At 36.0% G+C, this 24,896-nt stretch overlaps 1 protein-coding gene across 1 annotated transcript in view; it reads right to left on the minus strand.

Annotated features, from left to right (window-relative positions):
* Positions 1-24,896, minus strand: part of plxnb3 (plexin B3) — a 187,858-nt gene that overhangs the window by 53,033 nt on the left and 109,929 nt on the right. Inside the window, exons 3-9 of the mRNA XM_056464055.1 lie at positions 21,589-21,768; positions 14,768-14,896; positions 12,862-12,962; positions 10,731-10,863; positions 7,426-7,585; positions 1,955-2,063; positions 892-1,000 (exon numbers count right to left, since the gene is read on the minus strand). Coding sequence (XP_056320030.1) covers positions 892-1,000; positions 1,955-2,063; positions 7,426-7,585; positions 10,731-10,863; positions 12,862-12,962; positions 14,768-14,896; positions 21,589-21,768 — 921 coding nt within the window. The remainder of the gene's footprint in view (positions 1-891; positions 1,001-1,954; positions 2,064-7,425; positions 7,586-10,730; positions 10,864-12,861; positions 12,963-14,767; positions 14,897-21,588; positions 21,769-24,896) is intronic.

Here is a 24,896-nt window from a genome sequence, read left to right on the forward strand (position 1 = left end):
CCATACATAGACCCCCAGGACCCTATGTCAATTTTCTAAAAGAGTTTTCTGATTTTATTTCTGACTTAAGTCAAAACTGATAAAATTCTAATTGTAGAAGATTTCAACATCCACATAGATGATATGATATATAACACTAATGGTATATAAAGTTTGATGATATGAAATGATATGACATTTTTTTCCCTCTCCGCTGTCGCCACTGGCTTGCATGGTTCGGGATCAGTAGAGCTGCGCATCGTTGGATTTGCTCTTCAGTGTTTGGACTCTCAGTAGTGATTATTAAACCACACTGAACTGAGCTAAACTGAACTGAACTTAAACACTACAAACTGAACTACACTGTTCCAATTTACTGTGACCTTTTATGTGAAGCTGCTTTGACACAATCTACATTGTAAAAGCGCTATACAAATAAAGGTGAATTCAATTCACCTGCATTGAATATAAGGACTCGCGTTTACAGATTTATTTGTCACTTGGGACAAAGCAAAACATTGCATTGTTGGTCCAACTCATCGCTTAAATCATACATTAGATCTAATTCTATCTCATGGAATTGAGGTCATTGATGTAAATATTATAAACAAATTAAGACACACTCTTGCAGCAACATCTCTTTTCTGGTATCCGGTTTCACTCAAATGATACCAACCAATAGCAAATCACCATAAACCAAGAATTCAATCAATTCCCGAATGACAAAATGAAGCCCCGCCCTTGTTCCAGTTTAAGAAACCTATTGATCACAGTAATTCTTCATTCTGACCTTGAGAAAGAAGAAAGATCTCTATGCTGATAAGGAGAGGTCGCGACCTCGTGCACCGTCCATAGGGGGTCATGTGTAGTGTTGAGGAAATGAGAAAGAGGTGGGGGGAGATGAACACTTACCCTGCTATTATAGATGACGTGTTGACGAGGGCAGCTTTTACGATGAGTGCAGAGCTCATCCTTCACACACCAGTGACACGGCCACACGCTGCTCACACACGCCATGCATCTACAGCACACATCAGTAAATTCATGTGAAAGTGTGTTGTTATAGCACAGCCAATATACAGTTGAATTCAAATTTATCTATATATCTATATATATATATATATATATATATATATATATATATATATATATATATATCTATCTATCTATATATATATATATATATATATATATATATATATATATATATATATATATATATATATCTATATATATATATATATATATATATATATATATATATATATATATATATATATATATATATATACACATATATATATATATATATATATATATATATATATATATATATATATATATATATATATATATATCACAGTATGTCTGATTTGTTTTATTTCGGGTACGATAAAAGCAGTTTTTAATTATATGAAGAATATTACACTCAGCACTGCGATGTGGCTGTATATCAGCACTGGTGGGAGATGTGCCTTAGTGTCCCACCAGTGTCGATATACAGCCACATCGCACTGCTACGAGTGTGATATTGCGTTTAATCAACAGTTTGACGGCATAATCAAGAATATGAAAAAGAAAATCAATCACAGAGAGTTTTAAAACCCTTTTGTGTAAGAGGAACTACTTTCTTCCACCATTCAGTTACATCTGCAGCTGACATCAGAACATCAGAATTCGTTGCTAATGCACCAACGTCACTTTAGAGCTGGTGTTTGACTGATTATCTAGCGTACTGTCTAAAGTGATGACAAAACAGGTGATTTTGCTGACATTTTAAGATTATAAGGATGAACAGCGTGAAATGCCATCAGTCTACAGAGATTTTCCGGTATTTCTCTGTTGGGAAATAAAGGTGGAGTGTTGTGTGGGGATACAATATTTTACAAAATACATTCACCTAATCAAAAACAGCAAGAACTATTTTTGATGTTGAGTATATGTGTGCATGAATTGTGGTTGTGTGTTTCCTTACGGTGAGGTAGCGTTGAGCCGTCCAACTGCTTTACAGTCATAAAAGGTGATATTGGTATGCGAGATGGTAACGTCTCCGAACTTCAGTGCCATTTGAACAGATACATGATCTAGAAATACAGAGGTACACATAAAATATTAGGCAGAAAATGACCGATAGCAATTAAACGTTCCTCTGTTTTGACCTAGATTTTCCACCTTGAAATGTGAGCACTCAATATTCAATATTTAACATGGGCTTAACCATCCCTGTAGAGTAAATACCACAGATCTGGCGTATGATCTAGAGCGATGCACAGTTCATTGTTAGGATCTCAGTGCTGTTTGCCTAGAAGCTTTAATACTGAGTCCCGGCAGACTGACATTTTCTAGTTGCGCAGGAGATAAGCTAATACCCTCCGTCAAAATAATCCCTGTAACCCAGATTCAATGTCAGGAAAATCAACTGAATCATCTTTAAATGCCTGCAAATCCCTGCTAATGCATATACTGTACACAAAATCCATGCAAATGTATTCGAACAAAACCACAACCTCAATTCAGAAAAGTACCACTTTAAGGATATCTATTAGCTATAGCGTGCTCCAAAACAGTGACAAAATTTATGTTTAGAAAATATAAAACTGATATAAACATCTACAGCTTGCAGTTTGTCTAAATCAATCAAACCACCTCATACTTCAGTTTCTCATCAAATCTTCAGATCAATCAAATGCTCTCTAGTATCTAACAGATTACATCAATCATCAAATAAAGAAATGCACATTTCAAAGCACTTTATGGCACCTTCAAAGCCACAGTTCACCTAAATTTCCTGTTAATTTACTCCAAGATGTACTGTAGGTGCCTTTCTTTCTTCAGTAGAACATTAACAAAGATTTCGAACTGAATCTGTAGTCCTTGGAGATTCTAATAATAGGAGTGAATGGTTACAGGTTTTCTAGATTAAAACTAAACACATACAAACAAGTCCAAATTAATAGTCATGGCTCCTGATGACACACTGAGGTCTTGTGAAGCAAAACAATCAGTCTGTGTAAGAAATTGAACACTATTTACAATATTATTAGGGACATTCTACCAGAAACACACATTTTCACTTATAAAAAATGTGACAAGGACTGACTTAAGTTTGTCCTCCTCAAAAAAATCATACAAAAACAAGCATTAAATGATATAATTCAATGACAGAATGATAAATCTAAAGCCTTAAAGGTGTATTGCATGCATTTTATGTTAAATCTAATGCAAATGTGACAGTCTGACATGTAAATAGCATTTATTTAAAGAATTTATTTTGTTTCTGGTTTTTAATCAATTGATGTAAATGATAACAACTTAAATTTGCAATTTCTAAAGTTTCTTTTTCCTAAAGAACAGGTTTTAGCATAACAAAACTATTAAAGCTGTAGGTTGAACTGGGCTGAGGACAAGACAATGACAGTGTTTGTACATTTGTAAAGTGTTTTTAATAAAGAAAAAAAAATCTAAGAACCAAATGAATGACACATTCCTTTACAGAACAAATCACAGAAATCATCCATCAGCCCATTTTAGAAATATTTTGGGATGCAATGCTTTTTATTCACTGTATTTACCATTTTATTTCAGGGACAGATAAAGAACTTTTTTGGTAGAATGTCCCATATTAACTTTAACCCATAGCATGGTCAAAGAGTTTTCGGTGCATGTATGAATGTAGTCCGATTGTAGTCTTGCTGCTTTGACGGCGAATGCTTTAGGGTGCATGCTTTGAGGGTAATTTAAAACGTTTACAGTAACTTACTGTATTTTAGGAATTTGCGGTATTCTACCGTAATCATAGTAATTAAGTACTGCTACTGTGGTTGAAGACAAAAATAAGACAGTTAATAAAATTATTAATTAACATTTTCACAAAATGTATATAAAATAGACTGATCAATGATTACTTTTGTAAACCATTTAAAATTGATATATTGGTGAATAATACAAATATTGGAATTTACTTAATAAAGTTTTTTTTACTACCAGTGTAAAATGTAAATAGATTAATGTAAAAGTACTGTAATAATTTTAACATTAAAATGGGGTAAAGGTAATTTGACCATAGGAAGAAGTTGCGGTAAGGCTACATTACTGTAAAATGAAATTGCAGTAGTGGCCATGCTACTGTAAAACACATTTATTGGTAATTTACCGTAAAGGTGCAGTTAAAGTAAACTGCTGGCAACATTGCTGCCAGTAAGTTACCACAAAAATACAATAAAATGTCCAACAGTGTACAGGACTACATTCACATATGTGCCATGAACTGTTTGTCCAGGCTGTGGAAATATAGCTAATAATATTATAAATGGTGTTCAATTCATTACACAAACTGATCGTTTTGCTTTACAAGTGTGTGATCAGGATCCCTGTCTATTGATTTGGACTCATTTGTATCTGTTTATTTTTAATCTAGAAAACCTGTAACCATTCACTGCCATTTTATGAATCTCCAAGGACCACAGACTTTGCTAAAATCTATGGGTGAATAATTTTTCATTATTATTATTGTTTTTTATTATTTTTTGTGTGTTTGTATGATTGTTTTAGATTATATTATTTATCTGTGTTTATTGGATTTATGATAGCAACATCTAATTATTGTAACTGCCGCTATTAGGGAGGGGAAGGGAAAGGGGATGATGTGTAAAGGTGTAAACTGATGGTAAAAAAAATGTAAACATAAAAAAAGTCTATGGGTGAGTAAATTAACAGGACGTTTTCATATTTGGGTGAACTATCCTTTGATCCCCCAGGGGTTGAACACTGCGTATACGCTTTTGGTCTTCTCCTGTTAACGCCGAAAAGAACTTAAATTACACTTTCAGTTTTAATCGTACAGATAAGAGCAATACATCAATCGAATCTGTTAGGTGTCTACGTTTTTTGTGTACACTCACAATAAGAACAAAAGTGTGTGCTTTCGCAAAATAAGGAAAACAAACAGTGTAGGCAAATCCTTTTTTTTTTCTCTGTCTCCACGAACTGTTTTTAGAAACGTGTCAGCAAAATGCACTGAAACTCCGCAAAAACAAAACACACACACATGAGACATATATCTATAGAAAGCTTGAAGTGTCTACTTTTAAATGCAGCGAGTGCATGTTAAAAAAACAAACACTGTTTGATAAAGTAATCAGTATGAAACAACACTATGTCTAGTTTCTCAGTCTGAGCTCATTTATTTTAATGCGACCACGCCCACGAGTCCACGCGCTCCTTGAATACATTAGAGAGAGACATGCCTGCACAAAGCTTGGAAGGTGAACTTGTAATAAGTGAACTTGTAAATCAGCACACATGTCAGGGCATGTCAAAACATCTCAGGGGCCCCAAAATCACCTCAGACCCCTGAGGGTTAATGAGCGCTTTCATAACAGCATGGTGACCAGTTTCAGTTAGACCTGTAAGATTAATTCTTAAAAAGATTGCAGTTTTAATCCAAATACCCAAGAGATCTTAAATCTTAAAGATTGTGATTTGCATTACGTTTATTAAACCTTTGACGATCACAACTGTGACATTTAAATCTGCTTCTGACGCAGAGACATTTGATCTAGTTTTGAAAGTTGATGTTACACCATGGTACACAAACCTCTGTCCCAACGTTTTGGAGTGTATTCCAGCCATCAAAATGAGTTTATATGTACAGAATACAAACAGAAAGCATAAGAAACTATCCTTAAATGTGCCAGTGCACTTTCATAAAAGCATGATTCAGACAGATCTTCATCATTTCTCCAGAATTCAAATACGCTAATTAAAAATTAAGCTATTTTTAACACTGATTGATGATGATTAGCATATATTCATTAAACGTATGAGGTACATCAGAAGCCATGTATGGTTATAAAAGCTAACGTGATTTATTATAGAATACAATTTACTTAGAAAGTGAAAAATAGGTGATCTATGCTTTTATTTTGGGAAGACTTGACTATTGCAACTCTCTATATGTGGCTATTGGTCAAAATGCCCTGAATAGATTGCAATAAGTCCAAAATGCGGTGATGAGACTTCTGACAGGGACTGGCAAGTATGAGCACATATCCCCAGTTCTCTCCTCTCTGGGTTGGCTGCCTGTTAGGTCACGAATTGATTTTAAACTATTAATTTTAGTTTTTAAATCCTTAAATGATCTGGCATCACCTTAATATTCTGACATCCTACAAGTATAAAATCCTGGTAGTTCATTAAGGCCTTCTGATCAATTTATTCTTTTGGTACCAAGGTCCCGGTGTAAGCGAAGTTGGGATCGGGCTTTTGCTGTTATCGTCCCAAAACTCTGGAATGAGCTTCCACACCACATCAGACATGCTCCATCTCTATCTGTATTTAAAAAGCTTCTGAAACTCCATCTTTGTTTGTTAGCATTTGAGCCTTTTTAATGTTGAGAGGTTTGCCTTATTGTATAATTGTTATGTATGTGATGTAGGATTTATTTTAATTAGTATTATTGTGTTCAGCACTTTGAGCAATGTTGTGTTGTAAAAAATGTGCTATATAAATAAACTAACTAAACTAAACTAACTTGGCTATACATGCCTTTTATGTGAACATGCTTTTTTGTTGTAAGTAGGAAATTGCAAGTTCAAATTTGCAAGTTTTATTGAAAAATTTTATTGACTTGAAAGTGACTTGCTAGATCAAGTAACGACTTGACTTGACTTGAAATAAGCAGTGACTTGAGTCTGACAAAAAATTACTTGACTTGCTTGAAGGTTATGACTCGAGATTTGCACGTGTGTGACTTACTCCTACCTCTGGCAGCAACTACTCAAACGACCTCAAACCTGTAAACAAAGAGTCACACTGCCATTTCTGAAAGAGATTCACCATCAAGACCAAGTTGTGAATTACTCTTGAAGACCAGCGCAACCTGGCGGTGCAGTATTGTGATAATAATGGCTAGAACAGCTACAAATGAGGTTGGTGTCATGATCTCGTTCCTTTCGAGTGTGCATGCGCATTAGCTTAGGCAAAAAATGTTGATTGTATTTGATTCAAACATTTAGAAACAAAACTTATGAGACAGTTGGTGTTTAATTGTATTGGTGATTCCTAATATGTAATGTAATCGTAAGCTTATTAAACAGTTTTGGAGATTTTAATGTTTCCCCATTCAGACAGAATGCCAAAGAGGTGTTTCAAAGATGGCCGCCGAGTAAAATGACTCTCCTTAATGGGACTTTGCTATTAGTTACTAGTTAATTATGTAAAGTTATTAGTACCTAAAAAACTTATGCTAACTAATAACCTTAATTTTTCTGATTTGGATTGTATTGCAATAATGTGCACCTTTTGTAAAGCTGCTTTGAAACAAATGTGAAAAGCGCTGTACAAATAAACCTGAATTGAATTGGTTTGGCTTTCAGTCTCTCAACTCAACAGTTGGTTGCTGGGATTGAAGCGTGTTGGCAGTGTGATGGAGTCAGCGTGGCTCACCGTTGCCTGGCGGACTCGGCGGGAGCAGCTCCGGCGCCGGTGATTGACATGTGATTCTGTTCTCCAAGACAACCGCAGGCTGAGCAGCCAAACTCCCAAAAGCACAAGATAGAGACTCATCCTTTGACAAGACTGGCAACTGTAGAACTGTGAAAGAGACCTTGAAAGCACAGAAGAAGAAGAAAAAAAAAACAGATCAGACATTTTAAGACGGTGCAAGGCCACGGTTGGTCTTGTGAATACTAATAGGAGATATTGTCGATACTTTTGTTTTGGATGCTGGTGGGGGGTTTTGTGCTCGGCTTGTTAAGACCAAGGTTTTCGGGGTATGTGTAATAGTCTGTGGGTATTGCATAAGAGGCGATCTGGTGGAGTCTGTCTGTGGTGTAGCAAAAACCTACAATTCTTGACCTGTTATAAGAAGTTGTTGTGCAACTGAAGACCTCGAGCACAGTTTGCTGTCTTCTCTTGACACGTACTGTTGTAGAAAGAGTTTGCTATCTTAAAAAAAACAATAATCTTTTGTATGCATGACAGAAATGAAAATTTGATTTCTGCAAAAACAAAGAATAATCAAAGTAAACGCATGCTAGCATTTGATTCAACAATCATTTTATTATGTCAATAAATTCAAAGAGAACAAAAGATAGCAGAAGCTAAAGACTTTAAAAATTTACATTAAATAAGAATCACTTTGAGTAGACTTTATCTAAAACAGGTACGACTGTACAGACATCTTTATGATCCGTCCATGCTCAATTATAGCGATAACCAGATGGCCAATAATTCTTGGAGAAAGGAGAACGTTTTGTAAAATGTTTGGAAAAAATTGAGGGATAAGTTGGTTAAAGCCAAAAAGCGAGGCCATGGCAAAGGTGGAGTGGTTTTGATACACAATCACAGAAATGTTTTTTCGTCATTCATAGGTTTAACACTGATGTACAATTTTAAATTTAAAACAATTTAATAGTTACAAAACTATAAATAAGTAACAAATTATTCCTTTGGATAACTGGAAAAGAATATTTGAACCAATCGGTTTACAATATACTGTTGCCCTGTTTTTCTGGGCTTTATTGGTGATAATGGTCAGGAATGTTGGACCATAATTGCCTTTTTATCATATACTGTAGGACACAAACTAGCCAGACAGTAACGTGTCAATTGTGGAATGGGCTATAAATATATGCTTGTGCTTGATTTTTTATTATTATTTAGCAAGGTGAAACAGTGCTTTTTTAAATAAAATTTATTATATATTTGCTTTTCCATTAAAGCATAACTTGCTCGATTTTCATTTTTGTGCAATGATTCGTATGAAGATATACATACTGTAATACAGTTAAAGTCAGAATTATTAGCCCCCCTTTGAATTTTGTTTCTTTTCAAATATTTCCCAAATGATGTTTAACAGAGCAAGGAAATTTTCACAGTATGTCTGATAATATTTTTTTCTTCTGGAGAACGTCTTATTTGTTTTATTTCGGCTAGAATAAAAGCAGTTTTAAATTTTTTTATTAAACTTTTTAAGGTCAAAATTATTAGCCCCTTTAAGCTATATTTATTTTCGATAGTCTACAGCAGTGTTTCCCAACCCTGTTCCTGAAGGCACACCAACAGTTCACATTTTCAATCTCTCCCTAATCAAACACACCTGAATCAACTCCGCAGAACATTAGAAAAGACCCCAAAACCTGACACGAATGGGTCAGATAAGGGAGACATACAAAATATGTACTGTTGATGTGCCTCCAGGAACAGGGTTGGGAAACACCGGTCTACAGAACAAACCATCATTATACAATAACTTGCCTAATTACCCTAACCTGCCTAGTTAACCTAATTAACCTAGTTAAGCCTGTAAATGTCACTTTAAGCTGTTTAGAAGTGTCATTATTTGAAAAAATCAGAAATTGGGGAAAAATCTCAGTATGTGTGTGTGTGTGTGTGTGTGTGTGTGTGTGTGTGTGTGTGTGTGTGTGTGTGTATATATATATATATATATATATATATATATATATATATATATATATATATATATATATATATATATATATATATATATATACATACAGTATATATAAAACAGTCAGTTTGCTTGTGCTTGATTTTTTAAAATTATTTAGTAAGGTGAAAAAGTGCTTTTTCTCCTATTTTTAAATCAACTTTTTTAATATATATTTGCCTTTTTATTGAAGCATAAATTGCACGATTTTCATTTTTGTGCAATGATTCGTATGAAGATATACATACTATAATAGCTTTAGATGTTATTAGTGTTTAGATGTTATTTACTACATATATGTATTCATGGTCGAAAATAAATGTATAAACAGTTTAAAAATAGGCAAAAAATTATAAGTAATAACCATGAGGAAATATTTTGTGAATTATTTGGTACATGTATTATTATTGTTTTGTTTTTTTCTTGCCACAAAAATATATTTGTAGAGTAACCCATGTTCTATTGTCATTAGTATGTTAATAAACTTTAATAGGTAGAACTGTCTGAGATATAAACAAAAGCAAGTGATGCAACAAAGTTTGATTTTAAAAATCTTGAACGATTATAAAAATCTTGATTGATATTAATGATATGACATAGTTCTGGAAACTTCCTACTTCAATGTTTATCCGTCTGATTGTACAGTCACTTTCTTTTGCCCGCCTCCTGTCAGTTTAAAGAATATCTCACCGGCGATCGCATCAAGTATAAGCCTTGTCCATTTCGTGATGTGCTAGTGCAGTCAGCGGAGGTCCCTAACGCAGTGTCAGGCAAAAGTAAGAGTCAGTTTTAATTAACAAATGTTTTGATACACACACCATTCACACAGTATTCAGTGTCACATGTTACTTCAGAAATCCTTCTTACTTGCTTACTGCTAATCAATAAAAAATTCTTATTATTATCAATGTTGAAAACAGTTGTGCTGCTTAATAATTTGTGGAAATTGGGCTAGATGTAAATTTCGAGATTTATTTTAAATAAAAATAAAATTGCAACATAATAAAAGTCTTACAGTAAGTGTCAACTTTAATTTGTGACTCTGGAACAATGAGATTTCACCTAGAGTAGGAAATTGACAAAATATGGCTCATTGCATTTGCAGGGCAGAATTAAATCTCACAGCTTTATCAGCCTTTATCACATAACACCTTATTAGGCACTGTGTTGCATGTCGGTCAGGGAGTCACTTCCTGTCTAAGTGAGCAGTGCTTGGCTAAAATAAGCTCTAATGAGGAGCGCACAGAGTGTAATGTGACAGCGGAGTGTGGGAGGTGATCTGGGAACAGGGTTTTTATACCTCTGTCTGCTCTTCTCTGCTCTGGATGGAGGGTTCTAGACTCTGGATGGACACACACTGGCGCTCGTGGCTGTAGCTCCAGATCCAGTGGTGAGGCTGAGCGTGCCGTGCGCAATCCATTTTCCGCGTGCATCTGACGCACAAAAACACACGAGACGAGATAAGAGGCTGCTGAAATTTGCAGAGATTTTGAGATATCTTATAAAAGCACACGTGTCAACATTGGGGCATGCAAGCAAAGACTGATTGTGAATAAAAGTGGATGGTGATTTAGGATGTTAAACTCAAACATAAATTACTAAGCACTTTTAAAATGTAACAGAATTAGTCCATTGCATGAGCAAGCAAGAAACTTAAAAAATCCAGGAGAATAGGATGATTATTTGTGACTTAATTAAATATTGGCGGGTTTCTAAACTAAACACAGTAGAATAATAGTCCATTAGTTACTTTATTCACTAACTTTAACCAAGTATGAATAATCTTGTAAAACATTTATTAATCATAGTTCAAAATGTACTAATGCATTAAAATCCAAAGTTGTGCTTCCTGCCATTAGTTAATGCACTGAGTTAACATGAACTAACGTTATTTACTTAAATAACATTAACTAACATTAAATGTGTTACTAATTGTTCCTTCATGTTAGTAAATACATTAACAGACATTAACTAACGGACCATTATTAAAGTGTTACCAATGCATATTATCAATATATAATAGTTACAGCGTTCAAAACTGAAATGTGAGCATAATATCAGTGTTAAAATTACATGAGGATGAATTCCAGTGTTGGGAAAGTTACTTCAAAAATATTAATAAGTACCAATTGGATTAATAAATTTGTATTTAAATTAATTTCTAATTACCTTGCCACACGTTACTTCAGAAATCATTCTAACTTGCTTATTGCTAATCCACAAAAAATTCTTGTTATTATCATCAATGTTGAAAACAGTTGTGCTGCTAAATAATTTGTGGAAATTGGGCAGGATTTCAAGAAGTGATTTATTTTTTAAAGACTGCAACATAATAAAAGTCTTACAGTCAGTGTCAGTTTAAATTACTTTCTAATTACCTTGTCTGAAATATAACTTAGTTACTTAAAAAGTGATTTAATTAATTGACTCAATACTACTTAATATCTATTTATACTACTTATAAATCTATTTATAGTACTTATACTACTTTAAAAAGTATATAAATATAAATATAAGAAGATAAGATATTTATAAGAATATAAATTAGGCTCTTTTACTTCTTTCAGTCTTGCAGTGCCTTTTAGGTTTATTAAAAAAATAACAGAAGAAATGTTAAACATGTCTCAAATTACAAACGTTTTCAAAATAATGACACCATATTTCATACATACAATGCTTTGACATTAATTTTCCTACTCAATTTAGTGTTTCTTAAGTATGTGTAATTGTCTGACCAATTAATTACTACCTGAACAGCACTTTATAATTACATACAGGTGTGTTTGATATGGGTTGCAAATGAAATCTGCAGGAAGGTAGATCTCCAGGAACAGGGTTGAGCACCCCTGGTCTATAGCATGCGCTATAGGCACTGTAGGTGAATTGAACAAACTAAATTGGCCGTAGTGTATGAGTGTGTGCGTGAATGAGTGTGTATGAGTGATTCCCAGTACTGGGTTGCGGCTGGAAGGGCATCGACTGGATAAAACATATGCTGGAATAGTTGGCGGTTCATTACGCTGTGGTGACCTTTGAATGAGAGACTAAGCCGAAGGAAAATAATTGAATGATAGTGTGAATTTCACATTAAAATACAGTGTGACCCATTATTGAAACAGAAGTGTTTTGTTACATTACTGTGACTTTTGAGCACTATAAGAACCATCTAAATAGTCTTACTTACATGAAACATTCAACAAATAGTGTCCCAGTGTTACTCAAATAACCCACAATAGTTGAACCAGTAGTGCAACTGCAGTGGAAGCAGAAGTCGTTGAAAAACAAAATTCTGAATCATTTCCATAGATCCTTGTATGATTAAATGTGATGTTTATGTAAAGCGAGAGGTGCGGCCTGATGGGAAGTGTGTGTTGAAAGAGCAGGTGGTGGTATGTGTGTGTGTGTAACAGCAGTCAGGTGAGCTCCAGTACCTGCCCTCCAGCGAACACCAGCCGCAGTAGGGATCTCTATTCGACAGGCAGGAGTGGCAGTCTAAATGCTTCTCACACTGAGCCACATGGAGCTTCGTAACCTGAAACACACAGAGACACAAATCACAGGCCCTGAGCACCGTTCTCAAATTGCAAACCGATAAAATGCAACAGAACGCAACTTTTGCATAAGCGAACAGTGTGATTCTGATTGGCTGCCAAGACAAAATCATCAGCAATTACTCGACAATGGAGCAATTCCAGTGTTATGGATGTGACATTTGCAGTAAAAACTCAAAACATAAGTTCACATTTAAAGGCTGTTAACTATATATTGACACATCTGTTTGTATTTTCCAAAACTACTAACCACAGAGTTATAGGATGAGAAATGTATCAATCTGTAAACATATTTTAGATTATAAATGAGGGAAATAAACATGCGTTATGGATGTGACCCAAAAAGTTTGCGAGTTTACAGTCTACAATATACTTTGTAGAAATTCTGTGAATTAAACTGCAATACCCAAAAGAAACAATGCTAATCAAAAGGATAAGAGTTAGCTCTCTATAGAATAAACATGATTGATTTTATTTTATTTAACATTTTTTTTATTTATGAGGGGATAAGTTTGGTTATGGATGTGACACCTCTCTGTTATGGATGTGACAGATGTGAAATTGGCACTTGTGTGATTCGGCTAAATCAAATACAATAGTTTGAAAACACTGACAGAGACATGTTTGAGGGTTTTTACAGTACACTACTTGTCAAAAGTCTTGTCGCCTATCCAAGTTTTATAAACAAAAAATAATAACTTGACTTCTAGTTGATCATTTTGTATCAGAAGTGGCTTATATGAAAGGTAAAGGCCTCTAGATTACACTTATTTTACAAGAATAAAATATGATCATGCCTTAATTTTTAATTATTTAATTAGGACAGTAAGCTCTGACTTTGCTTAGACAAAAGTCTTGTCACTTAACACAAATAATGTACAGTATTGAATATAAAGTCATGGTGCAGTGGAAAAAGAATTAATTTTGTGCTTAACTCCCATGAGCTTGGAGGACTGCCATCGTACCTCTCTGCAATGACTAATAACTTTTTAATAAAGTCATCTGGAATGGCAAAGAAAGCGTTCTTGCGGGACTCCCAGAGTTCTTTGGATTCATCTTTAATGCCTCCTCCTTCATCTTACCCCAGACATGCTCAATAATGTTCATGTCTGGTGACTGGGCTGGCCAATCCTGGAGTACCTTGACCTTCTTTGCTTTCAGGAACTTTGATGTGGAGGCTGAAGTATGAGAAGGAGCGCTATCCTGCTGAAGAATTTGCCCTCTCCTGTGGTTTTTCATGTAATGGGCAGCACAAATGTCTTGATAACTCAGGCTGTTTATGTTGCCATCAACTCTTCAGATCTCTCGCACGCCCCCATACTGAATGTTACCCCAAACCATGATTTTTCATTCACCAAACTTGACTGATTTCTCTGAGAATCTTGGGTCCATGCAGGTTCCAATAGGTCTTTATCAGTATTTGTGATGATTGGGATGCAGTTCAACAGATGATTCATGAGAAAAATCCACCTTCTGCCACTTTTCCAAATGATCAACTAGAAGTCAAGTTAATATTTGTTGCTCTTACAACTGAGATCAACGACAAGACTTTTATCAGGTAGTGTACTGTAAAATACAAGCCTACACAAAAAATCTGGGAAGGTTGACATTTGCATGAAATTGCTCAATGCACAAACACAAAACCACCCTTTCATCTCAAGAAATCTGTCATTCGAATGATGTTTGTTAAAGCAAATGTGTAATCTCTCCTTTGAGAGTGTGCATGTAACAGATGCTGTTTGTTTCAGTTGATGCCAGTTAAAAGGAAGCAGTTTGTCTCCCGTACCTTTCTTTCAGTCAACACGTAGACACTCTGTTTGGTGGTGTCCAACAGTAGATCAGCGTTAATGGGACTCTCTGGATCCACCTCCACTGTGTCGTATTTTGTCCCGGTACCATTTGCATGCAGAAACACCTACATTAGAAATAAAAGCACATTAAATCAGAATATGTTCAGATGCAAAAACCTCTAAGTGCCTCAAATATTTCCTCTAAAATTTGTGTCATGGTGGCTCAGTGGTTAGCACTGTAACCTCACAGTAAGAAGGTTGCTGGTTCGAGTCCCGGCTGGGCCAGTTAGCATTTCTGTGTGGAGTTTGCATGCTCTCCCTGTGTTGGCGTGGGTTTCCTCCGGGTGCTCCCTTTTCCCCCACAGTCCAAAGACATGCGCTATAGGTGAATTGGATGAACTAAATTGACCTTAGTGTATGAGTATGTGTGTGAATGTTGAGAGAGTATGGGTGTTTCCCAGTACTGGCTTGCGGCTGGAAGGGCACCCCCTGCGCAAAACTGCTGGAATAGTTGGCGGTTCATTCCGTTGTGCCAATCCTCGATAAATAGCAATTTATGTGGCAATCCCTTTCCTTCCTAATCTGCAACTGCCTCTCTGGCTATACCACTAACTGTACTCTCTCAAAAAAACTTACATTACTAATGCTTTGCTTCTCAGACTTTACACACCTGAAACTTGTCTATAGCGCTTATTCACTGCTGCTCTTATAGTTGTGTAAATTGCTTCCTTGTCCTCATTTGTAAGTCGCTTTGGATAAAAGCGTCTGCTAAATGACTAAATGTAAATGTAAATATGGGAGTAAGCCGAAGGAAAAGGAATGAATGAAATTTGCATTTTTCTTAGTCAGTCATGTTTACATTCAGTTATTTCACTTTAAAGCCAATGAAAATAACCTATTCTTTACAATAAGAGTAAAATGACTGAAACTATGCACTAAAGCCTGAGAAAAATCAAATTTTAGATGAAAATTTCTAAACTCTTGACACATAGAAGTGCAACAAACCACATGATTAAAGGGTTAGTTCACACACAAATATATACATATATATATATATATATATATATATATATATATATATATATATATATATATATATATATATATATATATATATATATATATATATATATATATATATAAATTGTTTTTAACCCAGACATTTAAAAATAACTTATTTTAGAAAATAATGTGACAGGCGAAAAGAAGGATGTTATAGTCCATTGAAAAATTTGTTCTAAAATTACGTTTTTAGCAAGACAGGCAGAGCTCCTAGATACCCAAACTTTAACAATATTAGCTAGTGCATTAGTGCAGCCACACTTTGACTTTGCTGCAGCTTTTTGGTACAGCGGTAGTTCTAATAAAAAGAAATAAATTGAAATAATAAATTGCAGATGGCCCAAAATAAGTTGTGTAGAATTATTATGAAAGTACCTCCACTGACCCAATTAAATAATGAACAACATATTCAAAGTCATTTTTTTAAATGTTTAAAATTAGTGATGGTGATTAAGATATTAAAGAAAATGGTTCCAAAATATTTTCCTAATTATTATGTTTTAGTTAGTGAGGTACACTGTCATTCTACAACAGTGCATAGTAGGGATATTTATCCTTATAGATTTAAGAGTGAATCAGGTAGAACTTCTTTTTTGTGTACTACTGTAGCTCTTTTGCTTGGAATGTTTTGCCTACGATTTTTAAAGAGCCCATATTATACATGAAATAGGGTCATATGTAGGTTGTAGGGGTCTCCAACAACAGACTAATAGGCATGCAAGGTCAAAAAACACTTTTATGGTCTTATAATCTGCATTTATTTTTACCTAATTACCTCCTAGCCGTCACACACTCGACCTGCTGTTTTTCTCACACACACACACACACACACACAAACACACACACATCAGCTCCTCCTCAGAACTAGGGAGATCGACACGAGTCTCCTGTCTCCTAGCTTACGATGGCCATAGCAACGACAAACGGCAGTGGAACGCGAGCTCTCAAAAGCATTTAACGTTGAATCCGTAAACAAAGCGGCACGCGTCGCGTTTTCAACGTGGCTTACATGCGATAAGAGAATATAAAGAGTAACCGCGTGTACTGTACCAGGTTAACAAGTAACAAAACACAATAAATACATTAATTTGCAAGCTAGAGTAAACGAGGCAACAATTTTAATCGCACTTACTTACACTAGAGAATAAACCTCAACCACTGACTCTTCACAGTTTCATCTTTGGGTAGAGACTGTCAATATTATCCATCTGAGCACAGCGTGACTTCATTCGACCGGCGGCGTCTGTGTATGTGTGTCTAGCCTTTTTTCTGTGTTAGTGGGCGGGGCCGCAGGTTTCAAATCTCCCGGGTTTGCACTCGTTATCAAGACGACTCGTTTGAAGCACTATGAGTCGACTCTTTTATAGATGAATCAATAATTTTAAACACTGTACACTTACAGATTTAAGCCTTCGCTGGATATTTCACTTCACTTAGAGCTATGTTACACACTACATGGAAGGGCATTTTCAAAAACCCATAATATGGGCTCTTTAAAGAAATTCAAATTTAGACTGTGTTTAGAAGGTAAATAAAAAAATGGTGGTTTTACAGTTGAAGTTTTGGATTTTGTTGTGCCGAGTTGCTGAGCTGATGATGTTTGCACTCCATTTATGATTTGCTCGTTCATTTTTTAAGAACATCAAGGACCACAATGGAAAAATCCTGTAGCTTTTTTGTGTATTTTATCCTCGACAGTTTTTAAAATATGTATGAATTAGTCTAACTAGACTTTTTTGTATATTTTTGTTAAAATTGTCAAATAAAATCAATCAATCAATCACAATACCGTGAAACCATGATATTTTTATCCAAGGTTATCCTAAAGTCAGAATCTTATACCGACTCATGCCTATTAAAAACCACTGTAAACCGGTTATCATCTCATGCCTAGAGTGTAGCACGAACACCGCAGGCTGAATTAAGTGCTGTGGTTAATTCGGAAGTATGAACAAAAGCTGGAATTGCTAATCAAAGCATATCCATAAACTTGCATTAAAAAAAAGAGACAGAGAAAGCTCAGGCGAGTTGCATTCTCAGCAGGCCGGTGTGTTTTCCAGCATCTCGCATGCAGGCAGGCAGGAGAAGTGATACCGTGGGCTGTCTGTGATAAGTTCAGCCTGAGGAAAAATTTTGGGCGGTAAACAAGCTGCTGTTTCAGAGTTTGGCCATTAATATTTCATCCAGCACCGGAGGGGATTGAGGGATGAAAAACTCCAAGAGCGGCTGCAGCCACCCCTATCAGCCGACCCAGAGCGCGCCGCATGTGACCCAATCCCCTGAGAGCGCTTCTCCCCACAGCACTTACAATATGCATTTAGAACAAGTCCTCTCATGCTGATGAGAGAACAAACACACACACACACACTCACACGTTCACACACACACATGCACAGACAGACAGACACACATATGCACACGCACACGCGCGCACACACACGCACACGCGCACACACACACACACACACACACACACACCCTTAGACATCACACCCCCTCCAGGTCAAACTTGGCCAACAACGAAACATGAATACCACAAATTCCCAGATTGAAAGTGGACAAAACCAAAGGATCAAAATAGATTTTGGCCCCAAGCTAGCAATGCAGCAAACTGAATAAATATTGTTGAATGATTTTAAAGGAACAGTTCATCCAAAATCCAAAGGCTAAAATGACTCCTCTTATTGCACCTTATTCCGTCTTTTTAAAGAGACAGTTCACCCCAAAAACCAGTCACCCTCTATTTACTCCAAACCAGCTCCAAAGTTCCATTGGCTTGTATTTGTTTCCTATCTATTTCCTATTTCCTAAGTTTTGCGCTCGTGCACGTGTGCTCAGTTTCACGTTAATTCGGATGTACAAAGAGAATATACGTGGGATTCCGCGTACACAGTGTTTCATACATCTGAAATTCACATTTACAGCTTTGTCCGTACACAATGTTTTAGTATTGATTCAACGCAAGTCTTTGTACATGAGGCCCCTGAACTTTTCCGAATACTCCGAGCGCACTGCGATTTATATCTTTATTTTTATATATTTTTATAAGTAGAACTAACCAATCTGCTTCACACTTAGTATGGAATATACACATTTTAGTAATCACATCATACTAATTACCTCAGACAAACACAGCGCACCCAAACACTGCAGCACTTTTTACTTTATGAACTTGCATCAGAGCTGCAGCAATGGTTTGTTCGTTTGTCATCAGGGTTCATACACATTTTTTCTACAAAAATTCCAAGACTTTTCCATGACTTTCAAGTAAATTTTCATGACCTAATATTTCATGTAATGTTTATTTATACATGGTAAATAATAATAAAAAACAATGCACGTTTAAATGTATTACAGCATATCATACGCAACAATCTATTTATGCTTACACATGCTTACACATGGCAGTACTTTCCGCTGTCCCACCACTAAAATTGAGACTAAGCCGAAGGAAAATGAATGAATGAATGAATGCTTACACAGCATTCATAATGTGAGACCATGTTTTTGGCAAAAGACAGAAAAGAAGTAAAGACAATTAACCTATATTCAAGTTTGTTAAACTAATTTCCAAAACTTTGTGGGTTTTTCAAAAACTTTTCCAGGCCTGGAAAATGCCATGTCAAAATTCAATGACTTTTCTAGGTTTTCCATGACCGTATGAATCCTGTGTCATCCTCTGAGAAACAGTTGATGGTCACCGAGTTACGAGAGACGGCATAGAAAATGGTGAAGGAAACCACAAACTTGTGCTTGTCACTTCAGGTCAGAATAACAAACAACACATGAGTGCCGTATAGCAGCAGTGAAGAGATTGTAAATAAAATAGGATGTAAGGATGTCGCCAGAGTGGCTTTTTGGTTTCTTTTCTTGTGCATCCCAGCCACTAGCTTCCCATCTGAAAGAAGTTTTAGCAGTTTTAGTAGTCATTCAACTTCACAATTTGTAAAGTTCAGCATGTATTTGAATAACGATAGTTCTTTTACTTGAAGGCTCAGATTTGGTTATCATAATTTGTGTTGTTGACAGAGTTTGACGTTTGCATTATCATTATCATGCACACCTTAAAGTTAGCTTTGAGTGTTCAGCATTTCCGCTTTACCACTGCACACACTTTGCAACATTTTATTCATCAAGTTTAACTGTACGTTCACACCGAAAGCGGCGAGAGCGTCAAAGTAGCCAAAGTAGTCATTCTTTTTCAATGGGAGCAATAAGTGCCGAGGAGGAGCACGGCGCATCTTTGCCATTGAGGAGAGTTGAAATCAATTCAACTTTATGGTAATGAGCTATGACGCCGTTCGGTTGCAAGCAATCGGAATGTAGAAGTCCACCGGTTGAGAGGAATCCAGAGAACACAGTCACTGTGAACTTTGGTTCTGACCACTGTTTGATTATTGCAGATTATTGTTTGATTATTGATACAGTGCTGACGCCAGGGCGGCCAGAGCGACCTTTGACAATCTCACCGCCTTCGGTGTGAACGCACAGTAAGAGTCTCATTAACACTTACGTTTACTTAACTATTAAGAGATCAGATATTCTGTTTAAATATTTTTGTTTTCAACTATTAAAACTATTTGCTACTGTGATGTTGGTAAATCAAAATAAAGTGCTTAAAAAATCCTAATATTCCTAAATGTATTGTTAAAAAACAATAATTATCAATATTGAATGATATGAAACATGATATCATGAAAAAAAATTTGCAACATTGGCCAGCCCTAATAGATGGCAATGTAAATTTTCCAAGAAAAGTTTGCACCTGAGACGAACTCCAAATGAACTTCGTTTTAGCCTGATCTGGTTTGCAATAACATCACAGCAGTTCATTCATCTATACTTCGCTTGAATAAATCAGGGCCTTGAATCTGAGCTTCAATGGCATAGCAGAGCTTCCAGAAGGGATTTATTTTCTTCAGTGCAAAATGACTCAATGTTTGCATTATACAGCCACCGTTGCAGTGCTTTTGGGAGCTTATCGCACAGAAAAGATTAGCATAAAGTTTCTGTACAATTTAGTCTTTTGTTCATTTGAATGACGAGTTTTGAGTGAACTGTTCCTTTAAATCCTACCATGCAAAAAGGAGTCGATAATCATGTATTTCTTTTTACCTCGCATGACTCATGAATTAATTCTACCCCGTTCCTCCTTGAAGATAACAAGAGATTAAAACCTGCATGCGCTCTCTTGTCCATTTGCCTGAAACAGCAGCTAAATTGTGACATATGATGTTTTTAGGCTTTGAAAGGTGTCACTGTGTCAATTCCAGTAGCCTTGAACCACAATAAAAGATACAAAAATGTCCAAACTGTAGTGTATTTTTACCAAAAATGATAAGCTAATGCAACTCTGGGAGCGAGGACAGGCTATTATACCTCCCTCAAACTTTGTGTGCTGATAAATAATGTAACCCCACACAAGCTGAACTCCAACTGAACCACCCGATTTTAATAACATAATATTACAATGCTGTAGGGTGGCTTGCTCATTACTGGCAACTTAGCGCTTAATGACAGATTATGATTACTCCATGTGTTTGCTTTTCAATAAACAAGTCTTTAATGATGGTAAACAGACTTTTAAATTCAGTTGTTCACGCTGCTTTTCCCCATTATGCTTCAGTGATGAATGGTGGGTGTTTAATGGTTAAGGATTTGTGCTGCTTACACAGAAATTGCAGGTTTGGTTGTGCTAAAGCGTGATCCGGGATGAAAAATAGCATGGCTGGTAAGAGGTAGCAGTGAGTCATACCTTGTGCAGTCTTCCGCTTTTGTCTCCTAGCAGGACTATGGTGTGGCCGACCTCGGTTACAGTGGTGACGGCAGTGATGGGAGGAGTCCAGGTGAACGCAGGTGTGGCATGGAGAGGAATGGCGCTGGCGATTGGGCTGGGTGTGTGTTCACCTCCACATGGGTACTCGGTCAGAGAGTCCTGCAAGACACCACAAACAGATCATCACAAATAGATCTTTTATTTTTATTAAAAGTAAGTAAACATGTTGATTTTACTTATTTATTCATATAAATTATAAACATATAAATTAATGCGAGTAAACCTGTTGTTACTTGGAATGGTTAAAAAAACCTAATTTTTATAGTTATGCACTGACCGGCCACTTTATTAGGTACAATAACGCTTAATAATGCAAATTTCTAATCAGCCAATCACATGGCAGCAACTCAATGCAATTAGGCATGTAGACATGGTCAAGATGATCTGCTGCAGTTCAAATGAGCATCAGAATGGGGAAGAAAGGTGATTTAAGTGACTTTGAACGTGGCTTGGTTTGTTGGTGCCAGATGGGCTGATCTGAGTATTTCAGAAACTTGAACATGACAGTGAGTTCACTGTACTCAAATGGCCGACACAATCACCAGATCTCAATCCAATAGAGCACCTGTGGGGTGTGGTGGAACGGGAGTTTCGCATCATGGATGCTGAGCCGACAAATCTGCAGCAACTGTATGATGCTATGGCCAAAATCTATAATATAACCAGTACATTTTTAAATCTTTGCCGCAAAGGATTAAGGCAGTTCTGAAGGCAAAAGATACTAGTAAGGTGTACCTAATAAAGTGGCCGGTGAGTGTTATTAGTGTGATAGTTCACCCAAATTATTAATTACCTCATCATTTATTCTCCATCATGTGGAGAAGATTTAATCTCCATTTGGAAATTTCTTCCTTTTGTCGAACACAAAAGAAGATATTTTGAAGAATGTTGATTGCTGGCAGCCATTAACTTCCATGGAAGGAAAAAAAATAACTATGGGAGTCAATGGGTTCCAGCTGCCAGCATTTTTCAAAATATCTTCTTTTGTGTTTAACTGTTGAAAGTAACTTCAAAAGAGAGAACAAATCTCATAAAAATAAAATAATAAAACTCCAAATAGGTTTTGAACAAGGGTGAGTAAATGATGGCAAAATTTACATTTTTGGGTGAACTATCTCTTTTTAAAACAACAAGTTTACTCGCATTTTCTAAAAATTTAAATCAACTAATCACTTTATAGCAATAGGTTTACTCACATTTTTGCGGAAAATCACTTTTTACATTCGAAAAGTTCTGACAAGAATATTTGGGAATTCAACAGTTATTCCCTCTCTCGGCACATTAAAATCCAGCTGCAACCTCACAAGTTGGTTAAAATATGGCACTTTAGATTTAATGGTACATTAAATTAGATGTTTTAGTACGGTTCTCTGTTTGCGTTACTGGAAGAATGCAGATGCTAAACGGAGCCGAATGTCATGAAAACCCATTCAGTTCTGGAATATTTATACAAAGCAGTTCTGAAAAGATGCCATTCTCGATTCACAACATATAAACTGATTATATGCTTCTGCTGACAACTTTATTTAGTGGACAGAGGACTCAATTTCAGCCTACCTTTATTGATGGTGACAGTAGTGAGTGTTATTACAGTACATTAAAATCACACTACCACTCAAAATTGAAAACATTTTGGAAAAAAAATTGCAAACCAATATAACATTTTAATTCAATGAACGGTAAAGGAAAAACAGTCAGAAAGTGGCCATCATGCACTACTTCTTTGATAATTGTAAAATGCATCACTGGATGCACCTGATTAAAGGGTAGTTATTATGCAAAAATTACTTTTATAAGAGATTTAAATGCAGTTGTGTGGCAGCAGTGTGTGAATATAACCTGTTTGTAATAATAAAAATGTATTAATTTTATTTTTTACAATGTCACTTCATAAAAACAATCTGCAGGAACACTTTGATTGTAAAGAGAGCATATTAGGTCCCCCTAAGTTGCATGAGAGAATTTCCAGAGTGTCCGAGTTGGGATATGAAGACGCTCAAATACAGCAGTTTTCATTATTTTAAAAACTCTACCTTCATTCTAAGATGTCGAATGTTTGATTCACTGGTATGAAAAAACTGAGAAAACGGAAGTCATTGCATTTGGGAACAGAGATGGGGTTCTCAAGGTGAATGCTCTAAGGGTCAAACAACAAAAAATAAGGCCAAGAATCTTGGTGTGATTCTGGAGTCAGATCTGAGTTTCAATAGTCATGTCAAAGCAGTAAGTAAATCAGCATACTATCATCTCAAAAACATTGCAAGAATTAGATGCTTTGTTTCCAGTGAAGACTTGGAGAAACTTGTTCATGCTTGTATCACCAGCAGGGTGGATTACTGTAACAGCCTCCTCACAGGCATTCCCAAAAACACAGTTAGACAGTTGCAGCTCATCCAGAACGCTGCTGCCAGGATTCTGACCAGAACCAGAAAATCAGAGCACATCACACATGTCCTCAGGTCTTTACACTGGCTCACAGTTACGTTCAGAATAGATTTTAGAGACATTCTAATCTGTTTTAATCATTTTTAATAAATTTAATTACTTTTATTTTCTTGTTTCTTTTATTCTTGTTGATGTAAAGCACTTTGAAATACCATTGTGTATGAAATGTGCTACAGTGCATCTGGAAAGTATTCATAGCACTTCGCTTTTTCCACATTTTTTATGCAACAGCCTTCTTCCAAAATGGATTAAATTCATTTACTTCCTCAAAATTCTACACACAATACCACATAATGACAATGTGAAAAAAATGTTTTTGAAATTGTTGCTGAAAGCTGAAAAAAAATCACATGTACATCAGTATTCTCAGTCTTTGCTGTGAAGCTCTAAGTTGAGCTCAGGTACATTCTGTTTCCACTGATCATTCTTGAGATGTTTCAGCAGCTAATTAGAGTTCACCTGTGGTAAATACAGTTGATTGCACAAACCAAGCATGAAGACAAAGGAATTGTCTGTAGACCTCCGACACAGGATTGTCTTGAAGCAGAAGGCTGGGGAAGGTTACAGAAAAATTTTTGCCTCTCTGAAAGTTTCAATGAACACAGTGGCCTCCTTCATCTGTAAGTGGAAGATGTTTGGAACCACCAAGACTCTTCCTAGAGCTGGCCAGCCATCTAAGCTGAGTGATCGGGGGGGGAGGGCCTTAATCAGGGAGGTGACCAATAACCCGATGGTCACTCTGTCTGAGCTCCAGCGTTCTTCTGTGGAGAGAGGAGAACCTT

Source organism: Danio aesculapii, chromosome 8, assembly GCF_903798145.1.
Source record: "Danio aesculapii chromosome 8, fDanAes4.1, whole genome shotgun sequence".
NCBI classification, from domain to species: domain Eukaryota; kingdom Metazoa; phylum Chordata; class Actinopteri; order Cypriniformes; family Danionidae; genus Danio; species Danio aesculapii.